The 20,174-nt window shown below is 48.3% G+C and overlaps 1 protein-coding gene across 1 annotated transcript; it reads right to left on the bottom strand.

Annotated features, from left to right (window-relative positions):
• Positions 1 to 392: 392 nt before the first annotated feature.
• LOC309545553 (T-lymphocyte activation antigen CD86-like) lies at positions 393 to 19,702 on the bottom strand (the record flags this gene model as incomplete). The annotated part of the gene is made up of 5 exons (XM_082244765.1): positions 393 to 669; positions 1,851 to 1,944; positions 2,025 to 2,306; positions 17,939 to 18,277; positions 19,657 to 19,702. 4 exons carry the CDS (start codon positions 19,700 to 19,702, stop codon positions 1,859 to 1,861), a joined length of 753 nt encoding a protein of 250 aa, XP_082100891.1. The 3' UTR covers positions 393 to 669; positions 1,851 to 1,858.
• Positions 19,703 to 20,174: the final 472 nt, after the last annotated feature.

Below are 20,174 nucleotides of genomic sequence, written 5' to 3'. Positions count from 1 at the left end.
GCAGTGGATGAGCCACATCTGAGGAGGTAAGCCCAGCACTGAGCTGCAGAGGTTGAGCCACATATGCGGCAGCAGGTGGCCAGTGATGGTCCTGAGAGATGTCTGTCTACTTTATCTCCACCACATGCTGCCTTTACCTGGAGCTCCACCCCTCACTATCTAGAGCCTCCTAAGGAGGTCCAGGTGTGCGGTTCTCAGACTCCATGGAAGTTTGATGGTGAGAAGATTGCAGATTCCGATTCTTTCCTGAGAGGTCCAGCCGGGGGTGACCACCATGTTGCTGTGGTCACCATTCCCACCTCCGATGGTCAGGTGTGGAGTCCGGTGTAGGGATCTCCAGTCGGGGATCAGCAATCACCCCCTCCCCCAGGGAGGTGAATAATAAGGTCAGTCCAGTCCGGGTCACAGTGGCTTCAGAAGTCCAATTTCGGTTCTCCGGGGACTTTTGGCATTTCTGGGCGGAGTCACAGGCGGTGGGAATACATTCTAGAAGGTTCTTCACATTGGGGAGTGGTCTGTAGTGGATTTGTGGCATGTTTTCAGATGTCGGTGGATTGGGCGGTCTGATATTCCACATTACCCAATGAGGAACCGGAAAACGGGTTCAGATTGGAGGTAAACGACCTCTCAGAGGTCACATGGTCAGCGGAAGACGTCACATGGTCACACCTGCCAGAGAAAAGCGATATTCAGGAGGGATCCTGAGTGCCCCCCGATGGTGGGAGGGCGGTACTGACCCCTGATTGGCTGACACCAATTTCCCCATGTTCCATAATGAAGGGAATTCCTATCCACCCCCCTTCATTCTTCAATCTGCCCTCCCCCCAGGAACTGCCCCCGCAGGAATTGATGCCCCCTCCAGGAATTGCCCCCTCACCCCCAGGAATTGATGCCCCCCAGGAATTGCCCCCCACACCCCCAGGAATTCATGCCCCCCCAGGAATTGCCCCCACCCCCCCAGGAATTGATGCCCCCCAGGAATTGCCCCCCCTGCCCCCAGGAATTAATGCCCCCCTCCCCAGGAATTGAACCTCCACTCCCAGCAATTGATGCCCCCCCCAGGAATTGCACCCCCACCCCCAGGAATTGATGCCCCCCTCCCCAGGAATTGCCCGCACATCCCCAGGAATTGATGCCCCCCAGGAATTGCCCCCCCCCACACCTAGGAATTGATGCCCCCCAGAAATTGCCCCCACATCCCCAAGAATTGATGCCCCCCCCAGGAATTCCCCCCCATCCCCAGGAATTGATGCTCCCCCACAGGAATCGCCCCCACACCCCCAGGAATTGATGCCCCCCCACCCCCAGGAATCGATGCCCCCCCAGGAATTGATGCCCCCCCCAGGAATTGCACCCCCACCCCCAGGAATTGATGCCCCCCTCCCCAGGAATTGCCCCCCCATCCCCAGGAATTGATGCTCCCCCACAGGAATCGCCCCCACACCCCCTGGAATTGATGCCCCCCCACCCCCAGGAATCGATGCCCCCCCAGGAATTGCCCCCTCACTCACAGGAATTGATGCCCCCCCAGGAATTGCTCCCCCACCCGCAGGAATTGATGCCCCCTCACCCAGGAATTGCCCCAACCCCTGAAAATGATGCCCCCCCCAGGAATTTCCCCCCACCCCCAGGAATTGATGCTCCCCCCCAGGAATTGTCCCCACCACCCTGAGGAATTGATGCCCCCCAGGAATTGCAACGCCACCCCCAGGAATTGATGCCCCCCCAGGAATTGCCCCCCACCCCCAGGAATTGATTCCCCCCACCCCCAGGAATTGATGCCCCCTCCCCCAGGAATTGCCCCACACCCCCAGGAATTGATGTTCCCCCCCCCCCCCGTATGTACTCACAGCAGAGTCTATCTGTTCCAGACTAGGACTGACAGCAGCAGAATAATGCAGACCGGCGCCCGCTGTCCCCGCACTCCGGAGGGCGCTGGAAGTTCTGGAGAGACAGAAAGAGGCGTTACACACCCACCTGAACCCTGCCACAAAACACAACCGCCCCTCCTCCCTCCGACTTACCGAGAAAGACGCTGCAATGCTCCGCCTCCCAGGTCACCACACAGCAGGAGGCGGAGCCTTCCAGGGATGAGCTGATGTTCAGCCGCCCCGAAACGTTGTAGAGCTGAGTGTGGGGGTGACGCTCTGCCCAACTCTCACCAATGTACCCCAAATCTGCCAGAGTGGGGGGCAACTTCCACTCAATGTACCCCCTGGGGTAACCGCCCTGGGCGGAGCATGTGACCGCCGCCTCCTCCCCAGAGCCAATCCTGGCCAGGCTGATCTGCGGCTTCTGATAATTGGCTGGAAGAAAAAAGCAAAATAACCTCATAGAACCATCACCAAATACCCCCCCACCCCGTACAATTACCCCCCACCTCATACAATTACCCCCCACCCTGTACAATTACCCCCAATCTGTACAATTACCCCAACCCTGTACAATTACCCCCACCCTGTACAATTACCCCCCCATCCTGTACAATTACCCCCCACCCTGTACAATTACCCCCCCCTGTACAATTACCCCCAACCCTGTACAATTACCCCCCACCCTGTACAATTACCCCCCAACCCTGTACAATTACCCACCCTGTACAATTACCCCCCACCCTGTACAATTACCCCCCTGTACAATTACCCCCCACCCTGTAAAATTACCCCCCATCCTGTTGTTGGGATTATTGGGGTGATTAATACAATAATAATAGGTAAAAAAAATGGATTTACAAAGCCATGTATATTCCATATTATGCATATAAGATAATGAACATTATAGTTTCCATCTTGTTTTTAAGGTGAAAGAAAGTTCATATACTGTATGTCTTCTTACAAAATGTCTCTTACAAGCTTACAATAGAGTCTTATAATTTCAACAGAGGTCTTGGTATCTATGTAATCGTAAATAAGGTAATACATTGACATCTCATCAGATAAGGGACAATTAGCGAGACACCATACTAGTCTAGCTTGTCATCTTATCTGTATATAACAATGGACAATACCCCAGTATACTCTAGCAGACATTTTAAAATGAACTATATAAGTTTTTAAAGATACATAATTATGTGTGAGAAGATATTAGCCATAATTATGTCATTATATTATGTAAGGCATATACATATATATTTAGGAATATTATATCACATTTTGGGTTTATATTCTTGCAGTAGTAATCTTACTTAGACTTAAGACTAGAGAGAATACTAATTACTTCATTTTAAGGCATGTGGTAGGAGTGTTTATATAAGAATTGCTTTGGACTAGGCTAAGTGTTTGAGGTATCATAGATCTTCCAGTCCTAGACGCTATGTCTGACTGTTATGTCAGAATTCAAATAAGTAATGGACTTTCACTAGCAACAGGTCAAAGATCATCAGATAACAATATGTTTTAATTATTGTTAACTACAAAATCTAATGAACGGTACGATACTGCCCTCTATAGACGAAAACCAAATGCAGTTTTGAGATAATTCTGATATTTCCCATATAGAAATATATATTGTATTAAAAATATAGTTATTGAAATGGCATTACTTGCCAAGGCGAATGATGGAGATACAGATGGACATTTATGTATGTACTGGGAGTATGGACAAAGTTTTATGATTACTCTTACATATAGAGAAATCATCATTTAACTTTATTATCCAAGGTATAGGGTTAATTATTTAAAGAGGTGTGTCTATGACCTCACCAGTTAAGGTATAGAATATCCCAACCAATGGGGATAATGTTTCATTCCTCTGGGTTTAACTTATGGTAATTTTTATAGCCCTTTGTTCATACCATATAAAAGAACAACCCAGATGAGAGATAGCACATCACATTACACTACTGACAACACACCTTACACTTACATCACACACTCTACTACGTCCATCTATAGACTCATCCAGACATACTCTATCTTGCTCCATCGTTCATCTGAAACTTTGAGGGACGCCAAACGAAACTCCTCCCTCACTGGCATCCATCTTAAGACTCTGGTAACGACCATTTGAAGCTAGCTGCCATCTTAACCACTTAAGCCCCGGAAGATTTTACCCCCTTCCTGACCAGGGGGTATTTTGCGATTCGGCACTGCGTGACTTTAACGGACAATTGCGCGGTCGTGCGACGCTGTATCTAAACGAATTTGGCGTCCTTTTTTTCCCACAAACAGAGCTTTCTTTTGGTGGTATTTGATCACCTGTGCAATTTTTTGATCACGCGCTATAAACAAAAAAAGAGCGTAAATTTTGCAAAAATAGCAATATTTTTCACATTTTTTTATATGAAATTCCCCCCCAAAAAAATGTAAAAATCTAAATTTTTTAACATTTTCGGCCAATTTGTTTTATGCTACCTTTGTTTGGTAAAAAAAATCGCAAAAAGCGTATTTTGATTGGTTTGCGCAAAAGTTATCGCGTTTACTAACAAAGGGAAAGATTTTTGTCATTTTTGTTGTTGTTTTTTTTAACGCGTAATGGCGGCGATCTGCGATTTTTTTTGCGGTACTGCGACATTGCGGCGGACAGATCGGACCCTTGACTGACATTTTTGCCACTTTTGGGGTTACCAGTGACATTTCTACAGTAATCAGTGCTATACATATGCACTGTTACTGTAAAAATACACTGGCAGTGAAGGGGTTAACTTTTTTTGAAAGGGAGGGGCTATGTGTGTCCCTAGGGGCGTGCTTTCTACTGTGATTGGCTGTGGCTTCAGATGTATGAAGAGTGATCAACGGTTCTACATAGTAGAACCGTATGATCATCCTTCATACACAGAGAGAACTGACAGGCAGCTTGTTTACACAAGCCGCCTGACTTTCTCCCTCTCCCCAGCCGATCGCAGAGTGACCGGCGGACCCGATGTCACACGTGCGGGGGGGTCCGTGACCACGCGGGAGCGCGCCTCCGGCGGCGCGCGCTCGCTCCCTAGACCCTCACAAGCTAGTGACGTAGCCCTACGTCACTTTGCCTGTGAGGGGCTGACCGCCGACGTAGATAGTCGTGCGGCGGTCGGCAAGTGGTTAAGTGTGGTAAATATAGCCTTGCTATATTATTTGATTTTATTCAATTATTTATTTCCTTCCTTATATGTTTTATATTGCATATTCAAGGGTAATAAGATTACAATCCCAGCCGTATAAACCATAGTAGATTTTTCTCTAAAAAGCTGATTTTTGTTTTTATACATTTTTATTAATATCAGATTCAGCGCATTATTGCGATCTTAGTCTTCGTTTTGCATAGCTTATTCTCGCTCCATCTGCAGTGAAGTGACTTTCGGCTATGCATTGCGCAGACAATTGTAGTCTGTTTATATAGAATACCTATGGTTTATGCTTTACCTGGAGAAATGATAATCTTGCTTTCGTTTCACTTTCATTATTGAGCTAAACATCACATTGCATTAATTGTTTGAAGTTAGTAGTTTATGTAAGAGTTGTTTCTTTGTGTCACTTCCCGTTTGATCATATATTGTGAATACATGTCTGGTGAATAAATATTTTATATATATTCCATACTGTAGACTGTACTCACTAAGATTGGTATATGCTTTTAAAAAGAAATTAATCAATTAAAAAGAATTCACAACATATTGATTTGTGGCAATAGGTGGAGATTCTCCTTTCTCATAGATCTTTGCTTATTAACCATAAATAGACACTGTTATATACAGAGCAGTATAAATATTCTGACATAATGAAGTACGAGCGCGAGATATTATTATTAAATATTCTTACACTGTACAATTACCCCCCCCACCCTGTACAATTAACCCCCCCACCCTCTACAATTACCCCCCACCCTGTACAATTACCCCCCGACCCTTTACAATTACCCACCCAACCTATACAGTTACCCCCCATCTGTACAATTACCCCCACCCTGTACAATTACCCCCCTCCACGCTGTACAATTACCCCCCACCCTGTACAATTACCCCCCCATCCTGTACAATTACCCCCCCATCTCTACAAATATCCCCCCACCCTGTACAATTACCCCCCATCTCTACAATTACCCCCACCTGTACAATTACCCCCCCCATCTCTACAAATACCCCCACCCTGTACAATAACCCCCCCATCTCTACAAATACCCCTAACCCTGTACAATTTCCCCCACCCTGTAAAATTACCCCCCACCCTGCACAATTACCCCCCTCCTGTACAATTACCCCCCACCCTGTGCAATTACCCCCCCCCCATCTCTACAAATACCCCGAACCCTGTACAATTACCCCCACCCTGTACAATTACCCCCCCCATCTCTACAAATACCCCCAACCCTGTACAATTACCCCCCCATCTCTACAAATACCCCCCACCCTGTACAATTACCCCCCTCCACCCTGTACAATTACCCCATCCACCTTGTACAATTACCCTCCCATCTGTACAATTACCCCCCCCCTTCCACCCTGTACAATTACCCTCCCATCTGTACAATTACCCCCATCTGTACAATTACCCCCCACCCTGTACAATTACCCTCCCATCTGAACAATTACCCCCCCCCCAACCCTGTACAATTACCCTCCCATCTGTACAATTACCCCCATCTGTACAATTACCCCCACATCTCTACAAATACCCCCCATCTGTACAATTACCCTCCCCCATCTGTACATTTACCCCCCTGTACAATTACCCCCCATCTGAAAATGACCCCCCCCACCTGTACAATTACCCCCCTGTACAATTATTCCCCTTCTGTACAAACAACCCCCATCTGTACAATTACCCCCCCCCCACCCTGTACAATTACCCTCCCATCTGTACAATTACCCCCATCTGTACAATTACCCCAACATCTCTAAAAATACCCCCCATCTGTACAATTACCCTCCCCCATCTGTACATTTACCCCCCTGTACAATTACCCCCATCTGTACAAATACCCCCATTTGCAAAATGACCCCCCCCCCGTACAATTACCCCCATATGCACAATTACCCCCCCCCATCTATACAATTACCCCCATCTGTACAATTACACCCCATCTCTACAAATACCCCCCATCTGTACTATTACCCCCTACACCCCAACATATACCCCCATCTGTACTAATACCCCCTACACCCCAACATCTACCCCCATCTGTACTAATACCCCCTACACCCCAACATATACCCCCATCTCTACTAATAACCCCCTACACCACAACATATACCCCCATCTGTACTAATACCTCCCTACACCCCAACATATACCCCCATCTCTACTAATACCCCCCTACACCCCAACATATACCCCCCATCTGTACTAAATAAAACCTACACCCCAACATATACCCCCATCTGTACTAATACCCCCTACACCCCAACATATTCCCCCATCTGTACTAATACCCCCCTACACCCCAACATATACCCCCATCTGTACTAATACTCCCCTACACCCCAACATATACCCCCATCTGTACTAATACCTCCCTACACCCCAACATATACCCTCATCCGTACTAATACCCCCTACACCCCAACATATACCCCCCCATCTGTACTAATACTCCCCTACACCCCAACATATACCCCCATCTGTACTAATACCCCCTACACCCCAACATATTCCCCCATCTGTACTAATACCCCCCTACACCCCAACATATACCCCCATCTGTACTAATACTCCCCTACACCCCAACATATACCCCCATCTGTACTAATACCTCCCTACACCCCAACATATACCCTCATCCGTACTAATACCCCCTACACCCCAACATATACCCCCCATCTGTACTAATACTCCCCTACACCCCAACATATACCCCCATCTGTACTAATACCTCCCTACACCCCAACATATACTCTCATCCGTACTAATACCTCCCTACACCCCAACAAATACCCCCATCTGTACTAATACTCCCCTACACCCCAATATATATCCCCATCTGTACTAATACTCCCCTACACCGCATAATATACCCCCATCTGTACTAATACCCCTTTACACCCCAACATATACCCCCATCTGTACTAATACTCCCCCACACCCCAACATATACCCCCATCTGTACTAATACCTCCCTGAACCCCAACATATACCCTCATCCGTACTAATACCCCCTACACCCCAACATATACCCCCCATCTGTACTAATACTCCCCTACACCCCAATATATATCCCCATCTGTACTAATACTCCCCTACACCCCAACATATACCCCCCATCTGTACTAATACTCCCCTACACCCAACATATACCCCCATCTGTACTAATACCTCCCTACACCCCAACATATACCCTCGTCTGTACTAATACCCCCCTACACCCCAACAAATACCCCCACCATCTGTACTAATACCCCCTACACCCCAACATATACCCCCCATCTGTACTAATACTCCCCTACACCCCAACATATACCCCCATCTGTACTAATACCCCCTACACCCCAACATATTCCCCCATCTGTACTAATACCCCCCTACACCCCAACATATACCCCCATCTGTACTAATACTCCCCTACACCCCAACATATACCCCCATCTGTACTAATACCTCCCTACACCCCAACATATACCCTCATCCGTACTAATACCCCCTACACCCCAACATATACCCCCCCATCTGTACTAATACTCCCCTACACCCCAATATATATCCCCATCTGTACTAATACTCCCCTACACCCCAACATATACCCCCCATCTGTACTAATACTCCCCTACACCCCAACGTATACCCCCATCTGTACTAATACCTCCCTACACCCCAACATATACCCCCATCTGTACTTGTACCCCCCTACACCCTAACATATACCCCCATCTGTACTAATACCCCCCTACACCCCAACATATACCCCCATCTGTACTAATACCCCCTACACCCCAACATTTACCCCCATCTGGACTAATACCCACCTACACCCCAACATATGCCCCCATCTGTACTAATACCCCCCTACACCCCAACATATACCCCCATCTGGACTAATACCCACCTACGCCCCAACATATACCCCCATCTGGAACAATACCCACCTACACCCCAACATATACCCCTCATCTGTACTAATACCCCCCTACACCCCAACAAATACCCCCCATCTGTACTAATACTCCCCTACACCCCAACAAATACCCGCATCTGTACTAATACCCCCATACACCACCACATCTACCCCCCATATGTACGAATACCCCCCTGCACCCCAACAAATACCCCCATCTGTACTAATACCCCCCTACACCCCAACATATACCCCCATCTGGACTAATACCCACCTACACCCCAACATATACCCCCATCTGGACTAATACCCACCTACACCCCAACATATACCCCCATCTGTACTAATACCCCCTATACCCCAACATATACCCCTCATCTGTACTAATACCCCTCATCTGTACTAATAGCCCCCTGCACCCCAACATATACCCCCATCTGTACTAATACCCCCCTGCACCCCAACATATTCCCCCATCTGTACTAATACCCCCCTACACCTCAACATATACCCCCCATCTGTACTAATACCCCCTACACCCCAACATATACCCCCATCTGTACTAATACCCCCCTACACCCCAACATATACCCCCCATCTGTACTAATACCCCCTACACCCCAACATATACCCCCATCTGTACTAATACCCCCCTACACCTCAACATATACCCCCCATCTGTACTAATACCCCCTACACCCCAACATATACCCCCATCTGTACTAATACCCCCCTACACCCCAACATATACCCCCCATCTGTACTAATAACCCCCTACACCCCAACATATACCCCCATCTGTACTAATACCCCCTGCACCCCAACATATACCCCCCATCCGTATTTGTGGCTAGGGATCAGGTCTGTTAGTTTCTCAGTTAATACATCCTGGGGTTGTGAGATATGTGTTAAATATTGCCTCGTAACATCTGTTGTAATATCAGCTTTGTTCGATGAGATAAAAATATATTATCGATCGATGTTGGTTTGGGCCGCAGATTGGTTGCTGTGTGTGCTGGATTGGTTTTTGGCGGGAACTCGTTTATTAGTGAAACTGGTTTTTGCTTTGGACTCTGATGTTTGAATTGAGCATAGAGCAGACAGTTTTGGACTGAGTTTCTAAAATCAGCATTCCACCAGGATAGCTATTGTCTCTGAATACAGCTGATCCTGTAAAACCTGTTTTTCCTGTCTTTTGTTGTTGTGTACGAAGAAGCACATGGTTGCTCAAACTCTTTGTTTTGTGCAACTCTTTTGTGTGGGCCATGTGCTCGGATGGCAGCCATTTTGTCCATGTGGTTATGATGTAATTTCCTTTGTGTGGACCATGTGCTCGGATGGCAGCCATTTTGTGATGTCATTTCCTTTGTGTGGACCATGTGCTCGGATGGCAGCCATTTTGTGATGTCATTTCCTTTGTGTGGACCATGTGCTCGGATGGCAGCCATTTTGTGATGTCATTTCCTTTGTGTAGACCATGTGCTCGGATGGCAGCCATTTTGTGATGTCATTTCCTTTGTGTGGACCATGTGCTTGGCAGCTATTTTGTTAAATGGAGTTGAGACTCATGTGGCTGAAATGCTATTTTGAGCTTTAAAACATTTTTCTATTTTTTTGGTAGTTTTAAATGGCAACTTTGTGATGTTATTTTTGCACTGTATTTCAGTTTAAAAGTAATGTTTTTTCATTTTGATTGAAATCTGGCATCTAGGCAGTTGTTTTTCTAGCTAGCTTTGTTCATCTTTTTGTTCATATTTAGCACAGATATATACATATCCAACCCATCAGTTTTTGTGTTTTTGTCTGTTTTTCAGGGGTAACTATTTATTTTTTTGTTTTGTAAGTTTTTGGTTAAGCTGTTTTTGTGGTGTATTTTGTCTCATTTTTGTTGTAACTAAGTTTTTTCCAATGATAAGAGTACATTGTGGAGTGACTGATATTGGATCCAGTTTTTCAGGGTTGTTTTGTGCTGAGTAGCGGTTGTTTCTCACAGAGGTAGTTTTTGGTACTGCAGGTTGAATTTTAGGTAGAGAGGTTATATCTTCCAGTGTGCAATCAGTAACCGGCATCTTAATTTAAATTTTTAATGCAACATCAAGGAATAGACTGAAGCCAAGGTTTGTATAGGGAGGACTTTCATTGTACTTTCGGGGTTGTTTGGCTGCACGGGTTAGGTCGAAACGAACGTTTGTACTTTGAGCCGTCTACGTGAAACGGGTGATTGTGACACGCTTGTTTCAGCCTTCAACGTGTGAGGAGTAGATACCGAAACCCGCCCCACATTTGGCCGTGTAAGATAATCGGAAGTTGGGGAGCGAGTGGAAGTTGATGAGCTGTATAGCTGTACAAAGCCACCGGGTTGAGGTCTTCTAGCTGACCGGCTATCAGGTATCAAGTGCTGGAGGCCAATGGAGAGAGGGCTTCCCTTGCAGCTAAGTGCCAAACTCCCCTGGAGATGAGACAGGAGGAGTTAGGCCCCAAGTCGCACAGGTCGCCTGCAAGTTGCTTGCAGAAAAGGGTTCAGGGATACCGCTGTGGTGCTGCGGGGTTACTGCAGGCAGGTGACACCTGTGAGATGAAGCAGGTACTTAGGATCGCTGAGACAGAGGGTGGTTGATTCAAGCCGAGGTTCAATGCCAGGTGGGTAGCGGAGGAGACAAGGTCAAGTGGTAGCCAAGGTCTGGACAGGTAGCAGGCAGAGGAGATCCGTTAAACAAGCCGAGGTCAAAGTCAGGAAGCAAGCTGGAGATGAAGGTGTAACAAGCCGAGTCAGGAACCAGGAATCACAGGAAACAGGAAACAGGATGTTGGTAGAAGCTAAAGATCAAACAGCAATTAGAGAAGGTTTAGAGATTCCTTATAAAGGCCCAGGTAAGGGGCTGACAGAGTTGCTGGGTCCTAGAGCCCTTCTCCCATTCTGACGGACACTGGGTCCTAGAGCCCTCCTGCTATTGGTACCATGACACTGGCGTAGGGCCGTGTAAATTAACCGGAGTCCGGAAGCAGGCCAACACTGTCAAAGTTGGCACCTGGCAGTGTTGCTCCTCATCCAGGTGCAAGGAAACGATTCAAATCGGCATGGTTAATGGTTTATCCATGCAATGGGGGGTAACGCAGGTCCCCCAGGCTAGCCAAACAACTTTCGCGGTACATGAAGTCTGAGTTTGGGGCTCGGGCCATGAGACCCCTCAGGAAGGGGAATAACCAAGGGAAACAGTTGGTACATCCCTTTTGGAAGGTGTTTTTTATGTCTGGAGATGGGAGGAGTTCATTATTGAATTCAGAACTAGGCTCCAGGCGACACAGATGCTAAGTGTAGCACAATTGTGGCTTCAGAGATCTATTATGGTCAATCAGCAAGGTGTGCATGAGGCGGGTTCAGTCCGGAAGAACCGCATTATGTACACTTGGCCTGATGAGATAGCCGAGTCCAGCGATCTGGTGAGAGACGTGGAGGAAGCTCTTCCTGGGCTAACTTTAATAAGACGAGCCAGATCCGCTGACACTGAACCTGTCACTGTCTCTGTACTTTAAAGCGGAGTTCCAGCCATTTACTCACCTGTCCAACGGTCCAGCGATGCGGCCGCCGGAAGCCTCGATCCTCTCCCTCGGCGCCGGCATCACTGCTGTGGGCACCCGGCTGTTACAGTTTGCGGCTTCACAGCCGGGTACCCACTGCGCATGCGCGAGTCGCGCTGCACGCCGTGATTGGCCGGCAATCTTCTGGGACCTCTGACGTGTCCCAGAAGATTGCAGGGAGGGAGGGGGAGAGGAGAACTTCCGCTCAGGGCGCCGCGGCGCTCCGAGCGGAAGTGGGAGCGGGTACCTGTCAAAACTAGGTACCCGCTCCCCCCCCCAAAAAATGACATGCCAAATGTGGCATGTCGGGGGGTCAGGACTCCCTAAAGCGGAAGTTCCACTTTTGGGTGGAACTCCGCTTTAATCTCCGTTTTCTTCAGCTCACGGTGCAGACTTTGGTACTGGTAACGCCCTCCCACCTCACAGTGTCTCTTATCTCTCAACAGCCTGTCATAACAGCTGAACCCTTTCCTTCTAACACTGTGGCAAACTAGAAGTTCTTTTAACAGGTCTGCTATGGATGTGGAAAGTCAGGGTACATCAGGCATAATTGTCCTACCAACCCGGCTGGTCCGTGGGGTAAGTGGCAATTTATTCCGGAGGATCCGGAAAATTCAAAGGTAGGTGTGGTCAGAAACGACTATGACTTATCATAGGGCGTTGGTAAACCGGTGTCAGCTCACATCCTAGAGGAATTAAAATAGCCCCTCCCTTGCCTCGCTGACACCGATGCAGCCAACACGGTTTTAAGATCTCAAAAACCTAGAGGCAAGGTTCCCCTTCCAGGGAAGACAACTCCCACTGTAGGTCTCACAGGCCAGACAGTGTCAGTGACTGAACCTCTCTATTGCAGGCTAGGCCAGCTTTGCATGGAGAAGCTTGTTTTTTTTTAGGTCATTGCATTTCTCTGGGTACCCAACATCTAACCACTCAGAGAATACAGACATTGAAGGACCCCCAAAGTCCTCGTAACCTTAAACGATGCACTATTTTGGAACCCTGCGTCTCTTCTTCCTGTTAAGGAGGAAGAGAAGGGGGGAGAAGGCCGTGCAGAAAAATGGTAATTTTCAAAACTTTATCTCGCTCTCTTTCTCTTTTTCTCTCTTTCTCTTTTCTCTCTCTCTCTCTCTCTCTCTCTCTCTCTCATCAATTTCCAACTTTAGTAAGAACAACACGATTGTCTTTTCTTTGATGGAGTGGCAATCAGCGGCTGTCAGTCCAGTGAATGAGACCCCCATTCCAGTTGCTAACCTTTTTGTCGATGGTTCCAGGTACTACACCCCAGATGGTAAGACATAGAGATCAGAGGATCAATTTCTATACAGATTCGAGATACGCTTTTTGGTCTGGCACATGATTGTGGTCCTGTCTGGAAGGCAAGAGGGTTCTTGACTAGTTTGGGGAGGTCGGTGAAACGTGCGGGGTTAATAGAGCTGTTCATTGCCTTTTGCTTGCCACACGTGATAACCATTCTGAAGGTAAAGGCTCATACTACTGAGACGACTATGGAAGCCAATGGAAACGCCTTGGCAGATAGAGCTGCTAAGGAAGGTGCTCTGAGCCCTGTGACAGAGACCCTAATGCTAGCCATCCCCTCTGATGTGTTAAGAAGCTGCAGTCCCAAGCGGAAGTGCAGGAAAAGAGGAGATGGATGGTTTTGGGGGCTACACAGGGTCCAGATGACATCTGGGGTCTTGATGGTAAATGGTGTTTACCCAGATCCCTTTTTCCAATGATGGCCCAATCTGCTCATTACCCTGGGCACCAGTTAAAGATGGTTATGTGTGCATAGGTAGTGGAGCATTGGATTAGCCCTGGCTTTACTACCGCAGCTGAAAACGACTGAATTGAAAGAGCCACGGCTCGAATGTTTTCTCATTGCTCTTTACCCCAACAGGAATGCCCCATGGGTTATCACCCTACAAAGTTTTGTTTGGGAGTCAACCAGAGCCTGGATTGTGCTTTCCTCAGCAGCTGTAATTTTTACATTCTCAGCTGACGGGTTGGGGGTGCAGTCCTGGCAACCGGAGCTCCAAAAGGTCCATCATAGGGTTCGGGAATCTCTCCCAGACCCTGACACGATAACCGGTGTACATTCTGTCCAACCAGGTGACTGAGTAAACGTCAAGGGACGGGATTGGAGCGGAGGAATTACCAGGTTCAGCTGACAACGCTGACTTCCTTGAGGTTCTGGATCCATGCCAACCACTGCAAAAAGCTACTCAACTCCATCCATGAATGATAATGAGGAGTATCATTTTTATTTACATATTTAGCAAGTGTGTTTTAGCAAGGGTAATGCATTTTCAGCTGGCCAAGACGGCAAACAGGTCTAATGGCTGGGTGTGCTCCAAACCCCCACCTAGCTATTACACCCCAGCAATGGCAGACATTCGTATCATCATGAAGACAACCAAGAGACACTTGTGCACAGAATTTAATGACACATTCCTAGAGGGTAACATCAGTTATAGTTTTATTGTTAGCTCTGGCTCCTGTTCTTTTCTGGTCAATACAATTTGGGTATCGGGACAATCAGGTAGTCCACGGCTGGGCTTTAATTTTAGTTTTGGCACCGGAACTAGATTTGTAGGATCTACAACCTGTGGGACAGGTATAGCAGTCATCTCACCAATGAAACTCCGGGTGTTTTTACTGTAGGAGAAAATGGTACTAGATTTTCTTTTAGCTTCCAAGGGGGGTTTCTGTAGGGGAAGACTGCTGTTCCAGTATAGCAAACACCAGTGATAAGGTCCAAGCCCATATGGATAAGGTAACTTCATTGCAAGGCAGAGCCAGAGCTATAGCTAGCGAGGGTTGGAATCCTTTTAATGCTTTGGGAGGTTCTGGGAATTTTTTTGTTCTCCATTGGATCTTGGTTGAAGGAAATAGAAGTATATATAATTATGTTGTTCTTGTTTCTATTCCTCCTATATGGTCCTGTTGTCTGGTCAACCGAGTCACCAAAGCCCGAGCAGATGACCTCGTCCTGATTGCTGAGACGAGACGCCCCAAGATTCCGCCCTGCATCCGACACCAAGGACTCCAGCCCGACCGCTGGTCAACGAATCCCATCGTCTCATGCCCTCCCTCTGAAGTCATCTCCCGAAGAACAGAACCCAAGTGTCGTTTCCTTTCGATGGATTGTTTTTACCCGTTATCTTTTTCTTTATATAAACTTTTTGAAATGGATTGTTTTTATCGTGAGAAGAACTGTTCTGTTTTTCTGGAAGAAGATTCATCAAGGGACACATGGGAGCATATGACAAAGAGGAGGGACTGTTGTGGAAATTTTGATAGGACATTTTCTTTAGTTTAAATAGTCATTATGTCTCCCAGTGTCGGTTTTACCGATAATCGATATTCACAGTGATTGTTGCTTCATCTGTCATTGAAAGACTTGTTAGTGATAAGATGGCAGCCATTTCTGCCATCTCTGCACATGGCTGTGTTTGTACATAAGCCCTGCCCATTGTACTTTGTGATTGGTGGTTGTGAAGCCACTCCCTGTAACTTCCTCTTGTTCACTTGATGTAAATAAACCTGCTCTGCCCTGCCCTCAGACAGAACACAACAGAACACAGAGGACACACACACACACATAGACACAGACACAGACACATAGACACAGACACAGACACACACACACACAAGCTCACATAACAGCAGCTAACACATCATTCATCCATGAAGAGACACATAAACTCTCACACACAAACACTAGCTCTTATACACATGCACACACATACATATCCAATGGAGAGAGACCTGGCAGATGGCATCAAAATGACCCAGCGCGTCTGTTCCTTTCTTTATCGCCGAATGCTTGGTAAATCGTTATGCAAAAGAGCGGGCCATTTGTACTTTTCAGTACAAGCCTATTTAATTTCCACCACAGTACTAATACCCCTCTACACCTCAACATATACCCCCATCTGTACTAATACCCCCCCTACACCCCAACATATACCCCCCATCTGAACTAATACTCCCCTACACCCCAACATATACCTCCCATCTGTACTAATACCCCCCTACAACCCAACATATACCCCATCTGTACTAATACCTCCCTACACCCCAACATATACCCCCCCATCTGTACTAATACCCCCTCCACCCCAACATATACCCCCATCTGAACTAATACGCCCCTACACCCCAACATATACCCCCATCTGTACTAATACCCCCCTACACCCCAACATATACCCCATCTGTACTAATACCTCCCTACACCCCAACATATACCCCCCATCTGTACTAATACCCCCTCCACCCCAACATATACCCCCCATCTGTACTAATACACCCCAACATATACCCCCATCTGTACTAATACCCCCCTACACCCCAACATATACCCCCATCTGTACTAATACCCCCTACACCCCAACATATAACCCTCATCTGTACTAATACCCCCCTACACCCCAACATATACCCCCATCTGTACTAATACCTCCCTACACCCCAACACATACCCCCCCATCTGTACTAATACCTTCCTAGACCCCAACATATACCCCCCATCCATGCTAATACCCCCCACACCCCAACATATACCCCTCATCTGTACCAATAACCCCCTACACCCCAACATATACCCCCATGTGTACTAATACCCCGCTACACCCCAACATATACCCCCATCTGTACCAATACCCCCTACACCCCAACATAGACCCCCATCTGTACTAATACCCCTCTACACCCCAACATATACCCCAATCTGTACTAATACCCCCCTACACCCCAACATATACCCCCATCTGTACTAATAACCCCCCTACACCCCAACATATACCCCCCATCTGTACTAATACCCCCTACACCCCAACATATACCCCCCATCTGTACTAATAACCCCCCTACACCCCAACATATACCCCCCATCTGTACTAACACCTCATACCCCAGAGAGGACAACCCCTGCACCTCATACCCCAGAGAGGACAACCCCTGCACCTCATACCCCAGAGCGGACAACCCCTGCACCTCATACCCCAGAGCGGACAACCCCTGCACCTCATACCCCAGAGCGGACAACCCCTGCACCTCATACCCCAGAGCAGACAACCCCTGCACCTCATACCCCAGAGCAGACAACCCCTGCACCTCATACCCCATAGGGGACAACTCCTACACCTCATACCCCAGAGAGGGACAACCCCTGCATCTCATACCCCAGAGCGGACAACCCCTGCACCTCATACCCCAGAGCGGACAACCCCTGCACCTCATACCCTAGAGAGGGACAACCCCTGCACCTCATACCCCAGAGAGGACAACCCCCGCACCTCATACCCCAGAGCGGTCAGTCCCCTGCACCTCATACCCCAGAGCGGTCAGTCCCCTGCACCTCATACCCCAGAGCGGTCAGTCCCCTGCATACCCCAGACAGAGAGGTTGAGGTGTCCCTCGTGTGTGAGCTGTGACCCGGATTTGGTCAGTCGGAAGATCTTGCAGTCATACGGTCCTTCATCCCGGGGAGTGACGTCAGAGAGGTACAAGGTGAGGTTCTGGAGGCAGAGCCGGGTCCGGTTCCGGAACCTTCTGTCCTGGTACTGTGGCTCCTCCCTCCCCTCAGAGAAGGAGAAGACCACCAATGGGGAGGCGTCCTTCACAGGCCTCTGCACAAATAGACGATGCCAATCAGAGATGACCGTGGGAGGAGTCACACATTGGAGGTCCGCCCTCTGCCCAACGCCGGCGCGGATCCAAAGACTACCACCTGATAGGACAAGAAGAAGAGTTACACCCACCTGTCCATCCAGTCCTGACATTCATACTGCTCCGTCACCTGTCCATCCAGTCCTGACATTACACTGCTCCGTCATCTGTCCATCCAGTCCTGACATTACACTGCTCCGTCACCTGTCCATCCAGTCCTGACATTCATACTGCTCTGTCACCTGTCCATACAGTCCTGACATTCATACTGCTCCGTCATCTGTCCATCCAGTCCTGACATTACACTGCTCCGTCACCTGTCCATCCAGTCCTGACATTACACTGCTCTGTCACCTGTCCATACATTTCTGACATTACACTGCTTTGCCACATAGCACAGACCAAGCACCTTTAGACAGTGAAGGTGCAGCCGCCACACTGGGGAGGCCATCGATGCGCTCACTCTCCTGCTCTCAGCACACCTTGCCTTATTGGCTCCTTGTGCTGTCCCTCCCCCATCTCCTAGTCTGAGCTCTGCTGTACAGGGGAGGACAATAACTGGCCCAGCTCTTCCCTCTTTACCTATCATAGCCCTCCTCTCTTCTGGGAGTGTCTGATTACCTCCTGTGCTGGCCCAGCTCCTCCCCCTTTACCTATCATAGCCCTCCTCTCTTCTGGGAGTGTCTAATTACTGCCTGTGCTGGCCCAGCTCCTCCCTCTTTACCTATCATAGTCCTCCTCTTCTGGGAGTGTCTGATTACCTCCTGTGCTGGCCCAGCTCCTCCCTCTTTACCTATCATAGCCCTCCTCTCTTCTGGGAGTGTCTAATTACTGCCTGTGCTGGCCCAGCTCCTCCCCCTTTACCTATCATAGCCCTCTTCTATTCTGGGAGTGTCTAATTACTGCCTGTGCTGGCCCATCTCCTCCCCCTTTACCTATCATATCCCTATTCTCTTCTGGGAGTGTCTAATTACTGCCTATGCTGGCCCAGCTCCTCCCTATTTACCTATCATAGCCTCTCTTCTCCTCTGCATATAATTAGAGGTGGGGTTTTGGATGGACCATTCTAATAAGTGGGTGGGCCTGAGACGGAAGGTGGGTGGAGCTAAATGTTTCCTGGGTGACTTGGACTGGAATGTTGGTAAGTGTTCCCCCTGGTGAAGTGACTGGATGAATCCTCCCCCCCAGCCTTACATCCAATCAGACGCCAAAGTCTACTCCGGGAACATATCTGAGCAGATAATGATTGGATACCAGCAATCACCATACTGTGTGTAATATGATTGGCAGCGCCATCTAGTGACCATAATGAGGTATTTTCCTGAAATTCTTCAATAAAAAAAATATAATAAATTATGGCCACTAGATGGCGCTGCGGCTCCCAGGAGAGGATTATATTCCCTACAATAATAGGAATGATTTGTATGGGTGGGGGGTTACCTGCACTGATGAACGTCCAGAGGACAAAACATCCCAGCAACAACATGGCGGCTGTTCCTCCGCAGACTCCTGAAAGGTGACAGAACGGCCCGGCTCTTCCTCCGCAGACTCCTGAAAGGTGACAGAACGGCGCGGCTCTTCCTCCGCAGACTCCTGAAAGGTGACAGAACGGCGCGGTGAGTCTCAATATGTGACAGCAAAACATCCAATCACACAGCGGCCTCATCCAGGACCATCCCCGGGGTGCAAGATAGTCACCCCAAACCCCAGAGTCACCTCGAATCCCAGAGTCACCTCGAATCCCGGAGTCACCCCAAATCTCAGGGTCACCGCAAATCTCAGGGTCACCCCAAATCTCAGATTCACCCCAAATCTCTGGGTCACGTGCTCTGCCCCCATTTTCTCTCCCCACCCCCCTCAGGCCACTCCCGTGTTGCTTTCCATGGAGGGGTGCCAAAAAAATCACTTCTTCTACTTCCAACGTTTGTGGTGACCCATCGTACCGCCGAGACACAACA

The sequence above is a fragment of the Pelophylax lessonae genome (assembly GCF_965119305.1).
Source record: "Pelophylax lessonae genome assembly, chromosome: 2".
In the NCBI taxonomy this organism is placed as follows: domain Eukaryota; kingdom Metazoa; phylum Chordata; class Amphibia; order Anura; family Ranidae; genus Pelophylax; species Pelophylax lessonae.
This window is presented reverse-complemented; position numbering and strand designations above follow the sequence as displayed.